Here is a 24,616-nt window from a genome sequence, read left to right on the forward strand (position 1 = left end):
TTAAATCATGAGTGTCTAGCCAAACTGTTAAAAGTTAGTTAAAAGATGCGGCACTGCCTGGGTGTAGCCGACTCTGAGACACATAATTCATTGTCACCCTTGACCCTAGTTTCCCCCCACCCCGCTGGGTGTATCATAATTCATATTCTCCAATGAGACACATCCATAGCCAAGAGTCATCAATCATGCTCTCCGGCTAAAATTTTGCATGGCAGAAACTTCGGTTGCCTGGAAACTATCTTTGAAAACATTTATGGAATTCAAGCCGCCCGTTGTATCCCACTCCCTTGCTGTTGGCAACTCTAAAAGACCACAGAAATATTTTATGAGTTGACACACTGTGGTTGTTAACATGATTGTTAAATGAATCTGATTTCCCATTGATTTTGCTTGTCAGAAGCTCGCAAAAGGGGATCACATGATCCTAAGACACTGCAACCATCATAAATACAAGCCAGTTGCCAAGCGTCTGAATTTTGATCACGTGCAATGGGTGTAAGTGTGAGAAACAATCCTAAGTCCTTTTTTCAGTTCCATTGTAACTTCAAATAGTCACTAAATGTTGTAAGTCGAGGACTACCTGTATAGTACAAACCTGCATATGCTCAAAAAGTAAGTTGTGTTTGAAGCTTCTTAAATGGATACTCAGCATCACAATTGATGCTAGCTGGACTTCTTTGGTAGATGGTAAAAATAGGAATGGTTAAAAATCAATCAAGCATTAATAGGCATTAGGAAAATGGTTCTCATTGAATATCTGCTAAGAGTGCAGATATGTACCACAAAGTTTAACTGTTTGTTCTACCTTTGGATTTATTCCAATTTTTGAAAATTGTTACTGTGTGAAAAACTAAAGAAACATCGTCATATCATTCAACAGAGATGATATTTTTTATGAAAGATACATCACTCTGCTTCCACTGGCATGGAACACCATTTCCCATCTGTTTAGAATATTTCTTACTTTTAAATCCAGTTTTATTTTTAAATTCCTGTAGGTATATTTCAGTTTGCGATTGGGGCTGATGACAATGCCGAGTTTTGGCTGAGCCAAGGGAAAAACATCTCAGAGCTTCAACTGATGGCCAGTGTAGGCAAGGTGATCAACCACGTTCTTTTGATTTTTTTTATTTCATGTACAACATACATGTGATGACACAGTGGTTAGAATGCAGTACTGCAGGCTACTTCTGCTGACTGTCGGCTGCTGGCAGTTCGGCAGTTTGATTCTCAGGTTGACTCAGCCTTCCATCCTTCCGAGGTCAGTAAAATGAGGACCCAGATTGGCAATAGGCTGACTCTGTAAACCGCTTAGAGAGGGCTAGAAAGCACTGTGAAATGGTATATAAGTCTAAGAGCTATTGCTATTACTACACTTCAAAAGAAAAGAGTTGTCCGTATAAATTAATAAATGTTGTGCATTTGAAATCAATACAACTTTACAATATCAATTTACTATTGAGATTAATTCATGTTTCAACCATTATATCTTAATGCTTGACAGCTGTCATATAGTCTCAAGTATCCCATAGTGTAGTAAGAATTATAGAATTACCTGGGACTATTACAGAGACCAGAGATACCAACTGTCAGATTTGTAGCGGGATACAAAATGGGAAATTAAAAATGAAATGAGAAAATAATGTAAAACGGTTCCCATTTAATTCTACTACCTACAGATACCCAACATAGCATAGAACTCCAAAAGAGTTAAGGGTATATATCACAGCAACTTGTCCTATACATAATTTAACATTTCATAACCACATATGTTTGTTACATGTTGGATGTATTAATCCAAGGGCCATGGAGATTCCAGTTCTAGTCTTCATGAGTTCTCAAACTATGAAAACAATCTCTCTTGTGATGTTTGGGTTACACAAATGAAGATGATAATGAAAAATAGGCAGAATGTTATCAATTTAAATGTATGGACTATTGTCATGCAAAGTCACATTTCGAAAGTATTTGGATATTTTTAAAAAAATATTTTTAACTTTATAAAATTAAAAAATGGTAACAAAAGGTGTAAGAACATGCTATCCTACCTTCTAAAACTTTCATGCTTTTTGTCTATGTTAGCCCGCTCTTGAAATGTCTTATTTCATTATTTCATGCATGGCTGCATATATTCATTCAATATTTATAGCGCATAATTTTTGCTTTGTCTCTGCTTCTCCTTTTGGCCTCATTTACTCAGTCACAGCCACACTGCACCCATCTAAATGTGGGTCAGCCAAGAATGACACGGTAGCAGACTGCAAATCTAGTAGGTGAACAGCCTCTTCCACTTCCACTACAGCTCATCTATTCTTATATCTCTCATCCAGCTTTGACAGACATGCTGTCCTGTCTCGAAGGCCAAGAGCAAGTAGCAGTCAAGAGCATTCCTGTCTTTAATTACCATGGACAATGTTTATTATGCTATTTAATCTGTGCTTAATCTTTTGTACACAATTACATAGTGAGTGAAACAAATGTGTTTGGGCTTTATGCGACTGAAACCAAATCTAAAAGGGATGTTTTGTATCTTTGTTCAGACTGGAAAAGAGTGGACAGCACCAGGTGAATTTGGGAAATTCAAGAGCCAAAAGTCAAGGCTCGTGAAGTGAGTAAGCTGGGATCTTAATTCTGTTTTGTACATTATTCAGTTAGATGCAATCCAGGTAGCCCTATCTTCTTTCCTATCTTAAACTCAGTTTTTCAAGTCTTTTGCCACTGTGTTTTTTTTTTTAATTCTAAATCTCTGTGACTTCAAAATGTTTGCACATGGAGTTTTTTTTACTTGCTCAAAATAGTTTCAGAGTGCTCCCTAGTGGCCAGGGATCTGTTGATCCAGTAGAAGAGAAGAGCTTTGGGTTGGACTGTGGTCCATGGTGCTCTCTGAGTTTGGTGGTTTTCTTGAAGACATTGCATTACTAAAACAAGTGCTAATGTGATGGCGCCAGTAGCGAACCAGTAATTATGATGATCAGTTGGCCCTGCCCACCTGCCCCCCGCCCTATCCTGTCCTTTATTTCCTGCTTTGTACCTCATCTCAATCACATGGCACAGCTGACTTCCCCCTCCCCTCCTCGCTGTTCTACTTACCGTTGCTGACTTGGAAGGTAAGCAGCTGAGCTTTTAAATCTCCATTTTCAGCACAAGCACACATTCACCAAACCAATTTTTTTTAAAAAATAAAGTTTTATTTGGGTTTTCACACACACAAAATACCAGTAAAACATCTTTCTTTGAAAATATGATGGTTCCGGGTTACACTTCTTTATACAGACACAAACTCAATTTCATGCTCATTTTTGTGTTCTATTCCATATCTTATTACTATTTTGCATTTTCGATATAGGTCTTCCCCTCTTTTAATTTTCTCAACTTTATTTTGATTATCTCATCTCAGTCCAAATCATTATGTTTAAACTTTTGTCTGTCCTGTTTCAATTTCATATGATCTTTTCTCATTAAACAAATTTTCTCCTGTAGTTACTAATTGGAGTATGACACCTTTATATCTTTTAATTTTATCCATTCAACTCTTATTTAAACTTCAATGTATACCTTAAGGTTATAACGTTCAATATACATTCAAACTGATTGTTAAACCGGCAACATCCTACCACTGGCTGGCACTGATGATGTTACCTAGTTTGATCATGCAACGTCTGGCAAGAAAAACACCAAGCTCACAGAGCACCAAGGAGCACTCACATTATTGGTCCCCCTTTCCCCTGGGCTATTTCCCCATTTGCACCTAACCTTGGCATAAACAAGTTCTGGCAATATCTTGTTTCCACCAATTTTCCTTGGCATGGCTATCATCTTGTTCCTAACTCATGAATGAGACAGGTTTATGTCATTCTTTGATGTAGCAATGTTAGAGGACTGTTTCCCTCTTTAAGGCAATTGGATTCAGTGACAAACACAAGGTTTCTATAAAATCTATCATGCTTCCCCACCCATTACATTAGAGACTAACTGAGATATTCAGTAGCAGCTTCAAAATTATGCAGATATGCTTCTTTCTCTCTAATCTGCAGTCAGTCTCATCAGTCAATGTTCTGCCATTGAGCTCCTTGACAGCTAGGTGCAGAATTTTCCAGTACGGTTCATTAGCTCAGTTGGCTGTAGTGCACGAGTTTGAATGCTACTGATTAAACGCAACGTTAAAAGTTTTGTATTGTTAGAAGGATGGGCCCAGCCTCCACCATTACTACTCTCAAAGATAACATGGAAAGCTCTAGAAATTGGCTTGTGCTCCCAAAAGGAAATTAAGAAACATCTGAAGTGAAGTGCTGTTCATGGTTCAGCCAACTTCATAACTCCCGTCTGTTGTGTGGTTGTTTATTGTATTCAATTCTGAAAGTTTAATTTAATGGTTAAGTCATCAGGTTAGAAATTGGGAGAGCATGAACCCTAGACCTACCTTAGGCACAAAGAAAGCTGGGTGACCTTGGGCCAGTCACTCTCTTTCTCTCAGCCCTAGGAAGAAGGAAGCAAGGCCAAACCACTTCTAAAAACATTTTCACAAAAACTTCAGAACCTTGTCCAGACAGTTGCCAAGACTCGGTGCTGATTGAAGGCCTCCCACACAAAAACAAAAACAACAAAATGGATCTACAAGGCACAAGAAGAAGCCTAGAGAGCCCAGTGGCCAGGATTCCTGAGTCATCCTGCAGGATCAATAATGGGAATCTTTTTTCCTCCCAACCGATGATGAGTGGAAGTGGGAGAAAACAAATCCAGAGGAATTCCATCTAGTAGCGACACAGAACAAGAGGCAGACAGGGATTGGCAACAAGCACATGTCACCCCGGTGTAGCTTTCGACAGGTTCAAGGAGAGTTGGCTAGTGTTTTAACCCAGCAGTAAGGAAAGAGCATCTGCCATGCTTTATTTCCACATTTTTCAAATGCCAGGCATACATTCACATGTTATTAATGGATTGATTGAAATGATCATATGGCACCTTAAATCATCTATACATTGGCTGCTCCGTATTCTGGAATTCAACATGCACAAAGAACATATTATGGTTTTCTCCTTTAACCTGCCATAATATTACTATGCCTGGCTGGTTAATTAACTTTACCACCTAGAAGGTCCAAAATATTGTAGAACCTAGTGATGGGGCCTCTTAGAAAGAAAGATGAATCGAGAGAAGATGTCAAGAAAACTATCCCACATTCTTCCCCTGTGGGAAGAAAGTAATCTCATCATCTGCCCTGAACAAGTGCGGTTATGTTTTTCTTGGAAACTAGTTCAAAACGTCCTCTTCAATAACTTTAATACACTGTCGTTGTCACCATCTTCTTTTAATGACCCCATAATCCCTGGTAGGGTGGAACTGGACCAGGGGTGGGATTCAATCGGTGTTACTAGGTTCGGTGACTATGTTTTGCTGCGCGTGCATGTAAAAAAAACGTAAGCTGTGCTGCCCTGAGAGCTGAAAAGCGCAGCGCATAGGTGCACAGCGTTTGAAAACCCTCTTTTTTCCTGCTTTTTCAACCTCAGCTGTGCTGTGCAAAGCAGCTAAGGTTGAAAAGGCAGGAAATAAAGGACAGGTGAGAGCCCAGGCAGGTGGGTGGGCCAAACAGCAGCAAACACAGAACCGGTTTGGTGTCTGCTGCTCTTCAGAGCTACCAGTTCTATAGAGCCAGGCAGAACCGGTAGCATCCCACCCAGTGGTGGAATTCAATTTTTTTTACTACCAGTTCTGTGGGCGTGGCTTGGTGGGCGTGGCAGGAGAAGGATACTTTTAAATCTCCAGTCAGAGGTGATATTTGCTGGTTCTCCGAACTATTCAAAATTTCTGCTACCGGTTCTTTAGAACTGGTCAGAACCTGCTGAATACCACCTCTGATCCCATCCCTGGTCTGGACAACTGAATGGAGCTAGCAGAGTGTTTGAATGGCCAGATGCCTTTTCTGTCACCAATGTGGAGTTTTGTTCAGCAAATATATTCTCAGTGTGCCCAGAGAGAGAAATAACAGATTCGAACTCACAGCTTCCTGATTGTGAGGTGAGAGCTCCACCTTTAGGCCACTGCACCACTCTATAATTTTAATACACTGTATTGATAGCAAAAGACTTATTTTGTTTTAATCTCTGATCTTCCCTTACAGATTGTCAGCTGCAAACAAATATTACTTTGAAATTCTGCACAAGCAGGATGACAAAGGAACAGATCATGTGGAAGTTGCAGTAAGTTCACTAGTTAGATTTGTATTTGGTTGTCTGTACAGGAATTTGACTTAGGAGTTTTGACATTAGACAAATTTCATGGACCAACTTTTTCATTTCTTCTTGTCAGAGAAAGCATCTTATTTCTGATACAGCAATTTCACATATCAACAATGATTCTGGTAGTCAAAATGCTCAAACCACCTTAAATGTCTCTAGGTGGAAAAGGGGGAGGAGGGAGAAGATACTGAAGAGGAAAAAAATAAAGAAAAGATTGCATGTATCTCACATCCTACCTGATAAGTTTATCACATTCCAGAAACCCAAATAGAATCTGTTGGTTCCATGTTCGTATACCATTTAATCTCCCCCTAAGAAAAATGAAAATATGGTCTTTGCCAGAGTCGTACTTAATTTAGTTGTACTCAGGGGTGGGGCTCTACCGCTTTGGACCGCTTTGGATTGGTTGTTATGATTCTGCGCAGTTCGGAGAACCAGCAAATTGTGCCTCTGGCTGGCCCCACCCCTCTCTTCCCGCCCCTCCCCTCCCCACCTAGTCAGTACTTATTGCGCATAGACGACATCACACAAATGCCTAATATCGCTGATTGTGTTCTCCCCCGCTCAGTCAATCCTTAAGGTATTTTTTTTCCCCTTCCTGATGATCAGCTGTTCCGATGATCAGCTGTTCCGGGATCCCCCTTGCTGTCTTACCACTTCACCCAGGAGGCTTCCCTGACGCCCAGGAGGCAAAAAAGGGGTGTGCAAAGGGGGGTGCGGGGGGCTGTTCTCCCCCTTGCTCCATTTTTTGCCTTCCTGGCCCCAAGGGAAGCTTCCTGGGAGCAAACATACCCCCCAGAAGGTTTCCCTGAGGCCCAGGAGCCCCCAAAATGGAGCACAGGTGGGTTCTGTGTGCCCCCCCCCCACTCCATTTTTTGCCTTTCTGGGCCCCAGGGAAGCCTTCTGGGAGCAAAAGCGCCCCCCCAGGAAGCTTCCCTGAGGCCCAGGAGGCCCCAAAATGGGGGTGGGCTGCAAAAAAAAAGGCATGGCCAGGCCCACCTAGTCACACCCACCTAGCCACACCCACCTAGCCACGCCCACAGAACTGATTGTTAAAAAATTTGAATCCCACCCCTGGTTGTATTAAATTGTACTCTTTACCATTAACTTTTTGCAAATTGCTTCTGCTGAATGAAGCAAGTCCTAAAATTTCAAATCAAATTGTATTTCAATCACTAACTGTACAAAATATTTCTGAAATAGTTTCCTTGACTTTGTCGATCAGAAATTGTAACCTGGAAAATCAAACACAGCTCAACAGTGTTCTTCCAGAAGTCAGTAAATCTCCAGGTTTTATTTTCTGAAACGCCACGATAGTCAAGGTGCGTTTAGATTAACCTCCTTTCTGTCCCAGTTAACAAATCTATAAAATCTTTATGCATCTGTCTTCTTCTTTCAGTGGAGACTGGATAATCCTGAAGCCAAGTTTACAATTATTGATTCTGAATTCCTCTCCCTTTATGTTGGTAAGTCTTTCTATACCACCAAACTAATAACAGTAGCCATTCTTCTCTGACTTCATGACCTCTTTTTATCTGAAATGCTTTGTTACAAATGCTAGTGCACAGAAAACAGATGTTTTCTAGGCATGTTTACATATTTGACAGATTTCACAGGGTGTCAAGAGACAAAACTGATTGGCTTACACAGTACAGTTTCTCCATTTAATGGCCCTTTACTATATGCTCCTACCAAAGGAAACTTTTTTGTTATTTATTGATGTTTTTGTGGATGATGTTATGCCATATTATAGTTCTCTAAAGTATAACTAGATTTTCTAAAGTTAACTATCGGCCAGTGGGAAACTATTCAGAAAACTGAGGCTACCACAGAAACAACATTTAGGGGCATTCCTGTCTCTTATTTATCAAAATAGGACACTTATCAGCAATTTTTCCCAAGTGATACCTCAGTAAAAGCTGGTTAGTAAGAGGTGATCCTGAAAATCTCCAGATACCTTGCCATATAACAGAATTGTAGATTTAAATCAGCACTTTGGTTCCCCCCCACCCAAAAAAAACCCCTATTGACAATCAATGTAAGACTCACAAAATTAATGTCACATACTCAAAGTACGAGCACCTGACAACATGTGAACTGCTTCATTCTGGACCACTTGTAGTTTTCACATGCATTCTATGGCATTACAGAAGTCCAGGGGCAATGAGATTGTGAGTCACTCTAGCAAAGTCCTCTTTTTCTAATTATATTCCCAACTGGCACACCAGCTGGATTGGGAAAATAGACCTCTTGGGCACAACCCATGGCTTCTCTTCCGGTAGTAGCTCTATAAGATCCCCAAGAAATGGACCTTCTTTAACAGGAAAAAAAAACAGAGTGGAAGAGATGGAATAACAAGTTTGAAAGAATGGGAGAAAATGTAACTACATCAGGTCAGAGTTGATGTAATTTTCTCCCTGTGTCATATATGTTTCTGGTGCATGGAGAGGCTAAGGATATAGGGCAACTGGGAGAAAAGGGACCTTTAAATATGCCTCAAATCTTTTGCTTCTCCTGACATTGGAATTCCAGTATTGGTAAAGACAGCATAGAATTTCATAGGGCTGCATTTCCTACTCTGGGATCCTTAGACAAGCTGAGGATTTTTGGAATGCAGCCCTGGTTTGTCTGGAAATTGCCAACCTGAGAAGACCAAATCTAGATGACTAGAGGTCTAGATGTCTTCTAGAAGTCATATTTTCTCAAGTACTGCCTCATATCCTAAGCAAATAAAATTATTTCTCCATTCTCCCATCTATCATAGAATAGAATAACACAGTTGGAAGGGACTTTGGACATCTTCTGCTTAGGCAGGAAAGCATAGAATTGGAGACAAATGGTTGTTCAATATCTTCTTAAAAACTTCTGGAGCAACCACAACTTCTTGAGACAAGTTGTTCCACTGATTAATTGTTCTCACTGTCAGGAATTCACACTCAGCTGGCTGAGGAATTCTAGGAGTTGAAGTCCACAAGTCTTAAAGTTGCCAAGTTTGGAGACCTCTGCTATAAATCATACTTCAACCATACTTCATTAGTTTTTCTTTCTTTGTATCTTAGACGAAACTCTTCTCAAAATGGATGAAGTTGGTCATATCCCACAGACACCAGCCACTCGGGCAAACCAGATGCCTGGTCAGGATGCTCTAGAACATCCAGCAGACATGCTGAAGGCTGACCACCGGGACACAATTTATGCATGTAAACATTCTGATGTTCTGCTCGGCTGCTCTTCAGAGTTCAGTTGCATTAGTAGGGCAAGAATAGTCATTTTTTTAAAAAAAAGAAAATCCAATAGAAAAAAGAAACAAAACCAAATAAGCCTGCTAGTGACCAAAGGTCATTCCCCAAATACCCTCTGGAACAATCTGATCTTCACAAGACTCACGCAGCTGCTTCAAAAGCTGACAGGGGGCTTTTATATATGTCTGTCTATGCGTAGACAATGCTTCTGCTGGAACCACTAGCAAAACAAACTGGCTGGGCAGGCACATACATGCAGAGACAATTGGGGAAACTGAAGTGCTTCATTGGCACTATCGGGCTTTTCAAATCACCTCTTTCAAAGTTTCTGCATAGCCCTAATATTCAGAAATGAAGGAGGCCAAACTGTGTACATTAATTCCAGGTGGCCTGTTACCTGACTGCAATGTTTGATAGGTAATGTTTGACAGCTTGAAAAGGTAGCCTTTGCAATTGCCCCCTTTTTCATTTATTTTTGGTCTCCTTAGTGCCTCTCTTAAGGAAATCCCACGTCCGCCGGATCTTTCCAGAATGTCGATACAAACCAAGTTACGTGGTCAATGGATTCAAACTACAGCGCTACCAGGGTCTCAATTTTGTGAGTCTCATTTCTCAATTCATGTCTTTTTGCAGCTTACACACATTGGCCACTGAAGGTATCAAGGGATGGCTTATATTGAAATAGCATAGTTGTACTTAGTATCCTCTGGTAGTTGTCTATCAACCATTGTATAATCTTGAACCGTTTTTGAGAATTTGCTCCTGATGAGTATTCAGGGGTAGGATTCAAAAATCCCAGCAATTGGTTCGCTTCCCGGTTGCTGGGTGGGCATGGCCATGGTGGGCATGGCCTACCAGAACTTCCTGTTTATGGCTTCCGATGGGCCTCCAGAGCTGTTTTCACCCTCCCAAGGGTCCAGAGACCTTCCCCAGGCCTCTGGGAGGGTAAAAACAGCCCCTCCTAGCCTCTGAAGGCCCACCGGAAGCCAGAAACAGGCCTGTTTCTGGACTTCCAGAAGGCTTACTTTTCCCCCTTCCAGAGCCTCCGCCCAGACCCTGCACTTACCTCCATCAAAAATGGGCCATGTGGAGACTCCTGGGAGGGGTGGGGTGAGAGAGATGGGGCCAGCCGGTCAGTGGAAATACTGGTTCAGCAAACCAGCTGTAACTTTAACATCCAGTTCACCCGAACTGGTCTGAACCAGTAGAATTCCACCCCTGTGAGTATTCCACATTAGTTGAGGGGTTTGTTATATATTTTTTTTCACTAATTAATACCATCCAAGCTTTATTTGCTTCGTCTACTGACATGAGACATAATTTGAGTCTTACCTAGCCTACTTGCATTAGAGAAAAGACATTAATTTTTATGACAATGGGCTCATTATACAGTTTTGTATGATGGCAGCAGAAATGGACCTCTCAAAATATTTTTAACAAACCAAATTTCACAAGTTCATTTACAGTTGTCTAATGTTATTTTCCATTGATTTTACCCTTAAGAGTTCAAGATCCCAGATGAAAATTCCTGAATATTGTCCATCAGTTCCAAAATTTTATTTCAAAGCTTTTAAAAAGAATATTTTAGATATTTAGTTTAATTTTGATTGTATGGCATTTACACATATATTATACCATAACCAACCTGTGCATTATGATCCCACCGGACAGAAAGTTTGGGAACTAAGGTTATCTTTATTTGTATGGTCAGTTCACACTTCCAACCTTACTGTGAAGAAGCACAATTACTTATTTCTCATGTATGATGACATGAATGACATGACACTTTAAAACTCTGACCCTAATTGGTAAAATCTGCTGCATTAAATTAGGAGTCAAAGAATAGATAGGAGTGGGGCCAATCAGGGGTGGTATTTGCTGTTCTCTGAACTACTAAAAATTTCAAATACCAGTTCTCCAGAACTGGTCAGAACTTGCTGAATACCACCTCTGATTATGACTCAATCAATATATGCTTGTTATCATAGGCACAAAAAGAAATGTATTTCAACTCAAATACATCACAGGCAATATATGTGGACATAAGTCAAGATAAACATACAGTTTTGGGAATAACAGCATTGTTTGTTCTTCACTCAACAAAATACTCTGCTCAATTCTCTTTGGGTGTTTCCAGGTTCGACTGTCCTTTGTGTATCCCAATGACTACACCCGGTTGACACACATGGAGTCACTTAACAAATGCATCTACCAGGAAAGTGAGTTGTATCTGAAGAGGTAAATAAACTCCTCCCATAACTTTTTATATGGTTGCTAAAATATTTTTTCAATAACTGGAATTTTCCTTAAGGCTAATGGGTTCAGAGAATAGAGTAGAGTACAGTAGAGTTAGAGTAGAATCTTTATTGTCACTTTAAATGTATACTAATCAGCATACATTAAAATGAAATTTCGATGCATTCGGCTCTCAAAATAATCATTGTGCATATACACACATAAGCAAATGACTGATAGTATATTAAATCTAAAAGGATATTGAAAAGACTTATGCACCATTGAATTTTTGTTTTCTGATTAAAAAATAGTGAGAACCCATTTATCAGGGATTGGTGGCTAGAATTTGTTGGCACTCTTTCTGGGTTTGTCTCTGCTTGAGATAAATATTTCACGAGTATCACGAATTAACTGATGCAATAAAAAAATTACGGCTGAGAATTCTCTGACATGTAATTTTTCCATGTTTGGGGAAAGGCAAAAGAATTCAACTGGTTGTCTGAAGCTTCAAAGTGACACATTTTGGGAAAATTGACATCAGTTGATTCTCTTGGTTGCATAAAATAGTTCCTAGAAGCTGAAGAAATACAAGTAGTCCTCCCCTTATGACTGGTCATTTAATGACCATTGAAAATTACACTTTGTTTTGGGGGGAAAAAACAGTTACAACTTGGTTCTGAAGTGCCTAAATTGCACCGTCCTCCCTCCCAGGTCATGTGACCCCACTTTAGATGCCCCACAATGTGGTTGCATTTATGGCCATTTGCAGCATCCCATGGTCATGTAACTGTGTTTTATGATGGTTTTGCCAAAATAATTCCATAGCAGGCAATGGGCTCACTTAACAACTGCAGTGTTTGTTTCTTGACTGCTGCAGTCTGGTTGTCTTCAAAAAAAAAAACAACCCCAAACAAATTAAAATCAGGTTGGTTGCCTGTCCCATTTCGTGACCATCATGACATATGACCATGATCGGCAAACTCCATTACGGTCATATGTCAAAGAGGGGATATTGAATGCTGGTCATGTGAAGTAATTGGCATAAATCTTGCAGGTTTGGATTTTCTAAATACATGCAGATGGATCCACCAGAAGATGAATCAAAAATACAAGGTATGTATCTTTATGTCAGATGTGGAAGCTAGCTTTATCCTTCTCCCTCTTATGCTTTAAGTCTGATTATTGATTAAAAATGCATTAGCATTTAGCATTAGATTAAATCTAATTATCTAGTCTAGCCTTGTGATGCTAGTCATGATATATCGTGAGTATATAGATAGCTGGGGAAGGCATTTGTAGATTACATTCAGCACCTTTAAAATAGATACATGGGACGCATTATCTCTAATTAAATGAGCAACACAGGGTTTTTTTTAGCACTTCAGTTTTGTACTCAATACAACCATAGCTATCTCCTACTTTCCTCAACACTCTTAGAAAAAAATTATGCATCTCTTAGCTTAAGAAACAATAGCTCTTTCGGATGGGATTGAAGCAAGAAAGTGAGCAATGAAGGTTAACTTTGTTGCTTAGTGAAAATAAGACAAAATAACAAGACACAAGGTATGTAATTTTATTATTATTTTTTAAATAATATGTTATTGGTGAAACCTAGCTACTAGAAGATATGATGAAGTATATCCAAAAATATGTGACTGGTAATAGAACCAAAAGAATAGCAATGAACATTTGAAGAAACTAAAAATATATTCATGAAGTGTAAGATAGAGCTAGCTCAATGGTTAAATATATTATTAAATCTAGCCATGTAGGCCATCTGTTCCTCCTAGGTTTCGGTATGATTTGTTGTTTCAGTATGATGATATTTATGTAATATACTTAGAGCAAGGATGTCAAACTCAATTTCATTGAGGGTCACATCAGGGTTGTGTTTAACCTCAGGGAAGGGTGGCCGGGATGGGCGTGGCCAGCTCGACATCACTCATGTCGGGGCGCCTGTAGGGACTTCCCGCAGTGCTCTGCCAGTGAAAATGGAGCTCAGCCCTCCCAAGCTGTGTTTTCACTGGCAGAGGCACCACAGGCTGGTCCTTCACTGTTTCCAGGGCAGCCCTGAGGGCCAGATTTAAGCACCCGATAGGCCGATCAGGCCGTGGTCCTTGAGTTTGACACCCCTGACTTAGAGATTTAATGTTCAATGATTTAGGTGCCTTAGAGTACTATAATTCCTTTCAGCTTATGAAGAGGACAGTTTTGATGAACCTCAGTATGCAGATCCAGTAACAGCAAAGATAGAGCCTGGAAAAGTCCACCTGGCAACTGATCGCTATAACAATGTTTATGCCAATTCGGTTCAGAAACATCGGAATATCTTGTCAGTTACCCAAAACAGGCAGAAGACAGATGAGAAGAGACACAAAACCAAAGCAGAAAGTCATTCTACCACAAGGACCTCCCAGATGATATTTAGCACAAACTTTCAAAACCTTCCCGATCAGGACAGGAATGTCCGCAGATCAACAACCAAAAGGAAAGTAGGAGGCAAAGATTTGCAGACTGACAAAAGACCCGAGGTGACTAAGGAACGTGGGAATTCAACAACAGAAGCCAGTCAAGCTCAGTTAGGCTTCAATGCAACCGGAACCCAGAAAGTGTCATTGAATACCAGCAAAATTGGAAGGGATCCCCAAAAAGTTGAAGAGGAAACTGGCAAGAGGACCCCCCGAGAGCAGCCTATGCATGAAAACCAATGGCTTAAGCAAGTGGATTCCTACATAGCCCGACATAAAGCCGCAGATGCCACTAACATCATTATCGATAGGAGAGATTTAGATTCCAAGCAGCAAGTGAGGACTGATTCTTCCCACCAAGCAACCCAAAAGGAAGAGCATGTTACAATAGTGGAAGAAGAAAATGAAGAGGAAGAAGAAGAAGAAGAAAACGATGATGACTTATTCGCTTCTCCTCCTCTTTTCTATGACCCAGTAGTAAATTGGAAGCAGACTTTCAAGGCCAGAAATGTAGACTTCCAAGCTCTACGGTCAGACCGGATTGATTTGAAGTGTAACACTTCTGGGAACCTGCTTTTACAAGAGAAGGAGGCCAGCATGGTTGTTCAAGTATTCCTTAAAAAACTGAACCAGAAGACCAAAGGGTAAGATGGAAGGGATCTTGCAGCCACTCTAATCTTTACAGAAGGTAGTACTACAGAACAGGAGTAGACAACATAAAATGAGATTTCATTATGCATTCTATAGGCCTAAATTAATAGTTAGGAATAACTCCGGATCTCAATGTGATGATGTTTTGTTAAAGTCTAGGAAGTAAGGGTTGTAGAGTAAGGGTCTTGTTTTTTGTTTCTACTATTCAGATATTTCTAGTTGGCAGACCAAGATAAGATAAGATAACCTTTAGTATAATTTTTTACTGTAAGCAAAAATGAAATTCTGTTGCCTGCTCTCAAAAGAAAGTATATACTACCCATACCTATACATACACACATATAAACATGCTACATACATATACATACATAGATTAGAGTAGAGTAGAGTGTAGTGTAGAGTAGAATAGAATAGAATAGAATAGAACAGAACAGAACAGAATAGAATAGAATACAATAGAATAGAATAGAATAACGGAGTTGGAAAGGACCTTGGAGGTCTTTTAGTCCAACCACTTACTTAAGCAGGAAACCCTCCAGTACTTCAGACAAATAGTTATCCAATCTTTTCTTTAAAACTTCCAGTGTTGGAGCATTATTTTACAACTTTTGACAGCAAGTTGTTCCACTGATTAATTGTTCTATCAGGAAATTTCTCCTTAGTTCTAAGTTGCTTCTCTCCTTGATTTGTTTCCACCCATTGCTTCTTGTCCTGCCTTGAGGTGCTTTAGAGAATAGTTTGACTCCCTCTTATTTGTGGTAGCCCCTGAAATATTGGAATACACATACACACACATACACATACTTTGAGAAATTTTCACAGCTAAAAATCTCAAATCGTATAGCCAAATCTCACCGCTAAGTAGACAAAACAGCGATATACAGTTGCAACAAGGGTGCTGATTTTAGGTGCAAAATAGTCAATTAGACAATAGTTGAATCATGAGATTCTGAATGCCAAAGCAAATAAAAAGTTGGAGCACATGCCCCATTTTAACAAAGCCAGCACATGTTTTTACCTGCTGCATGATGGTGGGAATATTATCATGCATCAAGATAATATAATGGAAGTCTTAGGGATATCTGATGATCTTTAGTAGTCCAAACCGAACTAAATCAGGCAGAAAATGCAGGGAAGATCTTTGCTGAGCATCAGGGCAGTGGAGCTATGCTTGGTGGGCCCCATCCCTAACCCCAAAATCTAAACTAGAGTGCTCCTATTTCCAGGCGGTTCCAGTTAGAGCGCATTGTGAATGTGGAGAAGCGTCAAGACTACCTAAGGGGCAGCCGTTACTTTCTGGAGCTGGAACTGTTGGAGCAGGGAAAACGCCGAGTCCGGTTCTCAGAATACGTCTACGCACGTGGCTGGCATGGGGGCAGCAGCAGAGAGGAGGAAGCCAATATGAAGGAGTTGGCGTGGGGCTACCGACGTCACCTGATGACCAGCAAGGATGAGCCTGTGCTCTGCTGGCCATTAAGCTTCTTATGGAACCCCCGTGCGGTTGTCCACTTTATAGTGCCCGGTAATGGGACAGAATTGATCTCTTTAAGTGAATGGAATGTTGTGTGCATTGCTAGAAAGACAGCTGGGAGAACAATAGAGTTAGGTGTCCTCCCTGTTAACTAGGAGTAATTAAATTTATGGAATAATTGGTACTCGGTGAGCTTGGTGTCAACCCCTGTTTGTCTTATAAATCAGATTCTCCAATTGAGCATATTCACAGGCTGGGTGTCATCATTCATGTTTTCCAATTAAATATATTCACTGGAAAAATCTCTGGTATTTTAGTTACTATCTTTTAAAGATAAAGAGTTGGAATGTACGTTCACTTTGCTGCAATGCTCTTCCAGATTCCCCCCCCCCCTTTTTTTTTCTTTTTATGGCAACTACAAAAACAGGCATAGGAATGTTTTATGAATTGACACTTGGTGGTTTTCTTGAAAATATACTACCCAGCTCAAAGAGCACCAAGGACCCTACAGTTCAACCATGAACTACAGATATTCCCTTCTATCAAAATTATATTTAATTACTGTTCAAAAGAAGAGAATGAAAGGCCTCTCCCACAATTTGTTCCTAGATTTAACTCGTCATAATTTATGTTAGATTTACATTCGGGAACGCCAATATTCTTGTAAATGCTGCTGTCTCTTTCCTGTTCTTCCAATGTCATAAATACTCGGGATTCTCTTTCAAATGATGTAGGGCAAATATTAATAGACTTATATATCGCTTCACAGTGCTTTACAGCCCTCTCTAAGTGGTTTACAGAGTTAGCATATTACCCACAACAATCTGGGTCCTCGTTTTACCCACCTCGGAAAGATGGAAGGCTAAATCAACTTTGAGCCTGGTGAGATTTGAACTCCTGGAGTGAGCAGTGAGTTAGCCTGCAGTACTGCATTTTAACCACTGCACCACCATGGCTCTTTAAACTTTAGATATTAGTACTGAGCAGAGGCGGTATTCAGCAGTTTCTGACCAGTTCTAGAGAACCGGTAGCGGAAATTTTGAGTAGTTTGGAGAACCAGCAAATACCACCTCTGATTGGAAATTTTGCGGTATCCTTCCCCAGCCAGGCCCACCAAGCCATGCCCACAGAACCGGTAGTAAAAAAATTTGAATCCCACCACTGGTACTGAGCCATCTTAGTATTTTGATACTTGGTATCTGACTATTTGTCGCACTAAAAATATGCAGAAAATACATTTAAAACTCGATAACACAATAACTCTCATCACACCCCAAAGAACTTTGAAAATATTTTTCTCAGTTTTGTCCAGATTACAATATCACCCAAAGCTCCAGGGAGAAATCATGCCACCCACTGACGGAAAAGCAACATTTCCAGGGCAATGCATTTTGCACCATTTAAAGCATCCCCTGTAAAATCTGATGCTTTAGCTTCCTCTGGTTGTAATGAAAGTGTGAGGCAGTGCCAGTTTTTTAAAGTCTCAAGCAGTGGTGGGATTCAAATAATGTAACAACCGGTTCTCTACTCTAATGACTGGCTGGGTGGGCGTGGCCATGGTGGGTGTGGCCAGGGGGGCGTGACAGGTAGTACTCTTGCACCCCTCCGGGAGCAAAAACAGGCTGGGGGGGGGGCGCACCACAACCCCCGTGCCCCATTTTGGTCCTAGTAGGCCTTCCTGCACTTACCTGGGAGCCAAAACAGGGTGTGTGGAAACCCCTGGAAAGGGCAGGGTGGGGAGGGGAGGGGCCAGCAGCAATTTAACAACTGGTTTGGCCAAAGTGGTGTGAACCAGTTGAATTCCACCACTGGTCTCAGGTGAGGTCGCAACTGGCACATCAGCTGAAGCTGGGCACAGCCCCACTGGGCCCTGATCCCCACATGCTGATTTAACGGGAGTTGCAAGCACAGTATTATACATCAAGGTAGCCCTTGAATTAGGAACACAATTGAGCCCAAAAATTTATGTTGCTAAACGAGACTGTTGTTAAGTGAGCCTGGCCCCCATCTTACAACTTTTCTTGCCATCGTTGTTACATGAATCACTGCAGTTGTTGAGTTAGTAACATAGTTGTAGAGTGAATCTGGCTTCCTCATTGACGTTGCTTGTCAGAGGACACAACAATTGTCACAAATACACGCCAGTTGTTAAGAGTCTGAATTTTGATCTCACGACTGTGGGGATGCTGCAACCATTGTAAGTGCGAAAAATCTCTTTTTTTCCGGTGCCATTGTAACTTCAAATGATCACTAAACGATAGGTTGTAAGTCAAGGATTATGCGTATAAAATATTGAATTTGGCACTAAGCCTCGTGCCTAACCTTGTACCTGGGGCACCTCGGTCCAATCTTAATGCTGGTTTTCCTTTGATTCTCTTCTTTTCCTTCTTCTCCCGATCAGTGAAAAATCAGGCCCGCTGGGTGAAGCAGTTCATTTTTGACATGGAAGAGTTATTCAGGATTACTAAGGACCCCTATTTCAATGTCATCATCGTAGACTACAGCAGTGATGACATGAATATAGAAAAAGCTCTGAAACAGTCAAGCTTGCATAGGTAAGAATTTGTTTCCTTTAAGAAATGTGTTTTCAAATAGAAACAGAAGTCACCATATACCAAGCCTATAAAGAGTTGATGCAGTAATGAAAAGATGTTCCAACTGGCTTCTAAGGGTATACATTTCTCTCTTATCACCCATTTCCATTCTGGAGCACTGGGTTAAATCACTGCAGGTACTAACCAGTTGGGAGTTTCTTGTTGAATTTGAAATAAGGACACCCTAAACCCAAAGCAAGGGTAATAGATTTATGCATGATTAACTCAGCATTTAGATTCATCTCTAAAAATGATCAAGTATTTATTGAGAAGTCCAAATTGTACAAGATCATAAAGATGTTCAGTGAGATCTCATCATATCTATTAGGATTTTAGCTATGTTATAAATTGTTGATGTTTGGGGAAAAAAACCTTACTTTTGTCCTAAAGTCTTCATTTGATTCACCCAGTTAATTCTATCTATAGTCGACTCCTTTCACCTGTAGCATTTCAGTTGCTGTGTTTACTCAGGGTGAGGTGCAGCAAATTTACCTTGCCTGTACTGCACCTTCTTGCTTGTAGGAATGACAAGTCACAGCTCTACATTCAGATTTTCATTTTATGGATGGAAGACTGAAATTGAGAAATAGTTTTGTTTTAAAACAGATGGTGATTTGTAACAGATTTGAGAAAGGATTGCAAGAACTTCCATAGCCCACTTTGTCACAATTATAACTCCATTTTCTCTAACTTTTCTCCAGCTACCAATACTTGCGATTGTCTGGGAATTTTGAGAGGTCTAAAGGTCTGCAGGCTGGCATAGACAAAGTCAAGGTGAGTGGTGAGCATTTGTAATGTAGACTGTTACATGGCTGCAACTATAAGGAAAAGGCATTTAAAGATAATCATCTTTGCACGATGAATTTCAAATAAGATGATTCAGCTGTATTGGCATCTCTGCTTCACAAGCTTCATTAACTGTTAGTTTGCTTCCAGGTGCATCACTTATAAAGCTCAATCAGGCACATGCCAGGTTAACTGAGGGACTATCTCCCATAGTTTCTGCCTGGCTGTCACACATTGGCACAGTTGGTGTTCTTTGGGTCATTTTCATGAAACAGTGCTATTTATAGGATCCCAGGTAGCATGCCTTCTCTGTCACTGATTTCCTGCTGAAAACCATGTGTGTTGTGACTCGGAGGTTTGAGCCTGCTCTGTTAGAAGACACAGACTTGAGCCATGAGGAAGAGGAGGATTTGGCTCTGAGGTTTGAGCCTGCTTTGCTGGAGGATTTGGAATTGCCTTCCTCCCTGGTTGTGCCTCAGGTGTCGGCAGATAATCAGGAGAGCATAGCGGAGCCTCTGGCTGAGGATCAAACTGAGGAATGTTGGTTTGATGAGAGGCAAAGACGCAGGCATAGGCGTGAGATGCAACGTAAAAGAAAAGGACAAATCAGGGACTGAGATGAGAGACTGACACGCCCCTCAGGGAATAAAAGTGGGCGTGTTAACTCTGGATTCTCATTTGGGACAATTTGTTAATTTGGGATAGAAGCTTCAACAAATTCTGTGTGTGGCGAATGCCTGTGATTTATGTTCTTGCTTTATTATTGGACTTGGCAGGCAGCTTGTGGGAGACTGCCAAGGACTTCTCCAGCCAAAGGAATTTAACCCTGTCATTACTGGTCTTGTCTGCTTGTTTATATTCCTTTGGAAACTTGGACTCTCACCTCGTGGGCACAGGTGAGATATAACAATGTGGCTACCACGTAATTGGTATTCCATCAAGCTTTGAAGCTCTGGAGGTTCTCCCAAAATTTGTGTTAAGGTCAGTGGTGGGATTCAAGTAATTTAACAACCGGTTCTCCACCCTAATGATTTCTTCCAACAACCAGTTCACCAAACTGCTCAGAAAGTTAACAACCGGTTCTCCCAAAGTGGTGTGAACTGGCTGAATCCCACCACTGGTTAAGATGGATGGAGTCCTTTGTGTTTCTGGCTATGTTTTTGTATAAAATGGTCAGATCCCACTGTGTTTTGTTCTATACTGTATTTTTATTGTTTATCATACTTTGAGCTTCCCAGAGAGAGTTGGCAGTCTGATGGCTCATGAATTGAATAAAATCAAACGAATAGATAGTTCTTTTTAAAAAGATGATGTTTAGAGACAATCAGTTATTCAGAAAAAGATTGGAAAATGGGGGGAAGTTTTCTAAGGAAAAGAGAAAAGGCAATGGATAAGCTAGAGAAAATTAACCTTAACATTTAATTTAATTAAATGTTTAATTTAATTTTCAATGTTAATAATATTTCAGCAATTAAGAAAGAAATGGAAAAAAAATGCTTCAAGTTTTCTCAACACAATTTCTGCATTTTTCAAGAGATGCTTGTCCTGTGATGGGATCCTGTACATATGGGAATATTTGACAGATCTATATTTCTGTACTGGAACAAAACCAATAGAAAAGAAATGAAATATTCTCTTCAGGAGTCAGAGCAGAAATAACCATAGAGGTATAGAAGGCCTATGGCCTAATTGGAAGAGATGATTCTGCAGAGTGGCAGCCTCACCAGCCTCCCTAAAGCTTGATTTAGATTTGTCCACAACTGCACATAGGCATCAATGCATAGCTACACTGGAAAAGGATTGATAGGTAAGCATCGGTTGCAAATAGTAGAAAACAGGCCAATGTGCACAGCTCTCAAATCCCGATCTGGACATTTCCTGCATGCTAACCGCTTGATCCTAATTCCTCTTGGTGCTTTGCTGTTTTAGTGCCCCTTGGCCAGAACATTAACATTACCAGAAATATAAATGCAACAGCCATGCAACCTTCTCTGAATGATGGTTCTGTGATGTGCAGTGATGGAGAAGTCTAACACAGCCTTCAGATCCTTCCTTCATGTAGCACTGGATATTTTGTTGTGTTTTGTTGGATCCCTTTGATCTGGCTTCAGCAGCAGGCCGAAGGCAAGAGGACAATGTCTGGAATACTCTACCTGACTCTGTGTTTTTTTTCCCCAAACCCCCAAAACTTTAACCTTAGACTGTCTACTATTGACCTCACCCCTTTCCTAAGAGGTCTGTAGGGGGCATGCATAAGTGCACCAACGTGCCTACCATCCCTGTCCTATTGTTTCTTTTATTTTTTTATTTTCCTTATATGTATCCGTGTATTCATAACTATGTTTTTACTTATACCTATTATCTTGTAAGCAATTGACAAATAAAAATAAATAAAAAAGAAAAAAGGATGGTACCAGGATTTGTCTTGTCTATGGAGATTCTCAGTCATCCAGGTCATGGTTGTCCCAAAGGTGCTTTTTTCAAGAGGCAGCTGGACTCTCTGGTTTTTCTTTGAAGACCTTTTGCTTCTCATCCAAGAAGCTTCTTCAGCTCTGACTGGATGGTGGGGAATGGAAGGATTTATACTCCTTGCACACAGCTGGACATTTGCATTCTTTTAGCCAGTCGTTAAGGTCACCTGGAGATTTATCTGTGTTATCAGGGTCACCTGAGTGGTGCAAAATGGTGTGGAGCCTCCTTGGAGCTGTTGAAACTGTTGAAACCTGAAACCAAGTCCAGTTGCTTCTTGAAAAAAGTACCTTTGGGACAGGATTTGGCTTCTGTAAAATTAAGGGGCCACCCCAGATCTGGGGCAAAGAGGCTGTGGAGACAATTCCAATGACTTAGAAAGTAACGGAATTAATAGCTCTATAGGAGAGATTTAACCTGGAAACAAGGAGAAACTTTCTGACAGTGAGAACAATCAACCAATGGAACAGCTTGCCCTCAGAAGTTGTGGGAGCACCATCCCTTGAGACTTTCAAGAAGAGATTGGACTGCCATTTGTCAGAAATGGTATAGGGTCTCCCACTTGGGCGGGGGGTTGGACTTCCAACTCTGATTATCTGTTATATCTTTGCCTACAGGATTCTCACAGCATCATTTTTCTTTGTGATCTGCACATCCACTTCCCAGCAGAGATTGTTGACTCTGTTCGGAAGCACTGCGTGGAAGGGAAAATGGCCTTTGCACCCATTGTTATGAGGCTGAAGTGTGGTGCCACTCCACAACAGCCAGATGGTAAGGGGTTGGCTGTGGGCAAATGATGCTTCAATAGCAGATTTATTTTCTGGGCAGCCTTCCCTAAATTAACCTTCTCTGGAAACATAGGGGATCAGTTCTCATAATCTCCAGCCCAGAAATACTTTGGTGTAGGGTTTTGTTTTGTTTTTAATAATTTAATCAGCCAATTTCTCTATCCTTCGAAAATAACTGCTTTCTTCAGATAATGGAGAATATTGCATTCTGTTTACTTTAGCTGAGTATGGCTTTACCTTCACCAGTAAGAGAGCCAGTTTGGTCTAATGGTTAAGACACCAGGCTAGAAAGCAAGAGACCATGAATTTTGGTCCTGCCTTAGGCATGAAAGCCAACTGAGTGACCCTGGGCCAGTCATTTTGTCTCTACCCAACTTACCTCACAGAGTTTGAAGAGAAAAATAGGAGGAGTAAGGTGTTTTTGATATGTTTCTGCCTTGAGTTATTAGAAATCAGGATTCTGGTTGCTAGGCTGATACCTTATCCTCTACACCAAACTGGCTCTCTATTACTTCATTACAAACACCGTGTAATAAAAATAATTGGTCCCTAAACAATTAACAAGCATACGCAAAATCGTATTAAATATCAACAACTTGACAGTGAACTCATTTTGGCTTCATTTTGATTCTGAAAAATTTCAAATCAAAATCAGTATATGCATTGTGACTATATTATTATTATTATATTAGACACATGCCTAATTTTCAGTTGTGTGAAGAATCTCTATCAACTGAATTTCTTGAACTGACATCTCATATAACTATCACAGAACGTTTTTAAAAAGCGGGAGGAGAGAACCTGTCCAATCCTATTTGTAAAGATCTAACATGGTCTGAAGAAAAATTCTAGCTAAGCCTTATCCCTATACTGATGGTGTTATCTAGCTGGGTAATGAAATGTCTGCAAGAAAACAACCAAGCTCAAAGAGCCCCAAGGCCCACATACTTTAACCCCTGATCTGAAATATTCTCTTCTACTGGTAGTTCTGAGTATCTAAGAAAAAAGTTGGTCATTAATGTAGAAGAAAAAATCTGGAGGCATTACCTTGTGGAAAAACGCCAAGGGATAAGATTTCAGTGAAAGAGCAATTGCATTTCATTAGGATTTTATGTCATCAGTTTTAGATCTATTCCCATTGCTTGCTATAGTATTAGATTTCCTTACTGATGTTACTCATCGGAGTTTTAAATTTGCAAGCCAATTAAATCTATTTCATTCCTATGCATATAGATGTCATGGATGGTCTGGAGACTTTATTTTTGAAAAAAAAAATGTGACTGGTAACTATTATGTTTTTCCTTTATAGGCTACTGGGAAATTAATGGTTTTGGTCTCCTGGGCATATATAAATCTGATTTAGTTCGTATCGGCGGAATGAACACGCAAGAATTCCGTGACAAATGGGGCGGGGAAGACTGGGAACTCTTGGACAGGTTAGTAAGAATTTGGTAGCTTTGAAAATAGTCCAGCCAATGGCCATTCCCAAGAGAGGAATTGTATATAGGTAGTCCTCGACTTATAACCCAATTGAGATGAGTATTGCTGCTGTTAAGAAACAGCAAATTTTAAGAACTTTGTGCCATAGTTGTAAATCAGATAATTTTCCCTTGTTAATAACATGATTGTTAAACAAATCTGGCTTTCCCCATTGACTTTGTTGTCAGAAGGTCGCA

General features: G+C 40.4%; 1 protein-coding gene across 1 annotated transcript in view; it reads left to right on the forward strand.

Moving 5' to 3' along the window:
* B4GALNT3 (beta-1,4-N-acetyl-galactosaminyltransferase 3) overlaps positions 1 to 24,616 on the forward strand; it is an 88,629-nt gene that overhangs the window by 62,200 nt on the left and 1,813 nt on the right. Inside the window, exons 6-19 of the mRNA XM_087935040.1 lie at positions 999 to 1,099; positions 2,541 to 2,608; positions 6,119 to 6,197; positions 7,636 to 7,702; positions 9,296 to 9,436; positions 9,967 to 10,076; positions 11,616 to 11,716; positions 12,768 to 12,826; positions 13,907 to 14,825; positions 16,059 to 16,354; positions 18,705 to 18,858; positions 19,599 to 19,671; positions 22,770 to 22,923; positions 24,250 to 24,376. Of these exons, the coding sequence (XP_087791166.1) occupies positions 999 to 1,099; positions 2,541 to 2,608; positions 6,119 to 6,197; positions 7,636 to 7,702; positions 9,296 to 9,436; positions 9,967 to 10,076; positions 11,616 to 11,716; positions 12,768 to 12,826; positions 13,907 to 14,825; positions 16,059 to 16,354; positions 18,705 to 18,858; positions 19,599 to 19,671; positions 22,770 to 22,923; positions 24,250 to 24,376 (2,449 nt within the window). The remainder of the gene's footprint in view (positions 1 to 998; positions 1,100 to 2,540; positions 2,609 to 6,118; positions 6,198 to 7,635; positions 7,703 to 9,295; positions 9,437 to 9,966; positions 10,077 to 11,615; positions 11,717 to 12,767; positions 12,827 to 13,906; positions 14,826 to 16,058; positions 16,355 to 18,704; positions 18,859 to 19,598; positions 19,672 to 22,769; positions 22,924 to 24,249; positions 24,377 to 24,616) is intronic.

The sequence above is a fragment of the Pseudonaja textilis genome, chromosome 5 (assembly GCF_049901715.1).
Source record: "Pseudonaja textilis isolate UNSWEBS1 chromosome 5, rPseTex1.2, whole genome shotgun sequence".
NCBI lineage: Eukaryota > Metazoa > Chordata > Lepidosauria > Squamata > Elapidae > Pseudonaja > Pseudonaja textilis.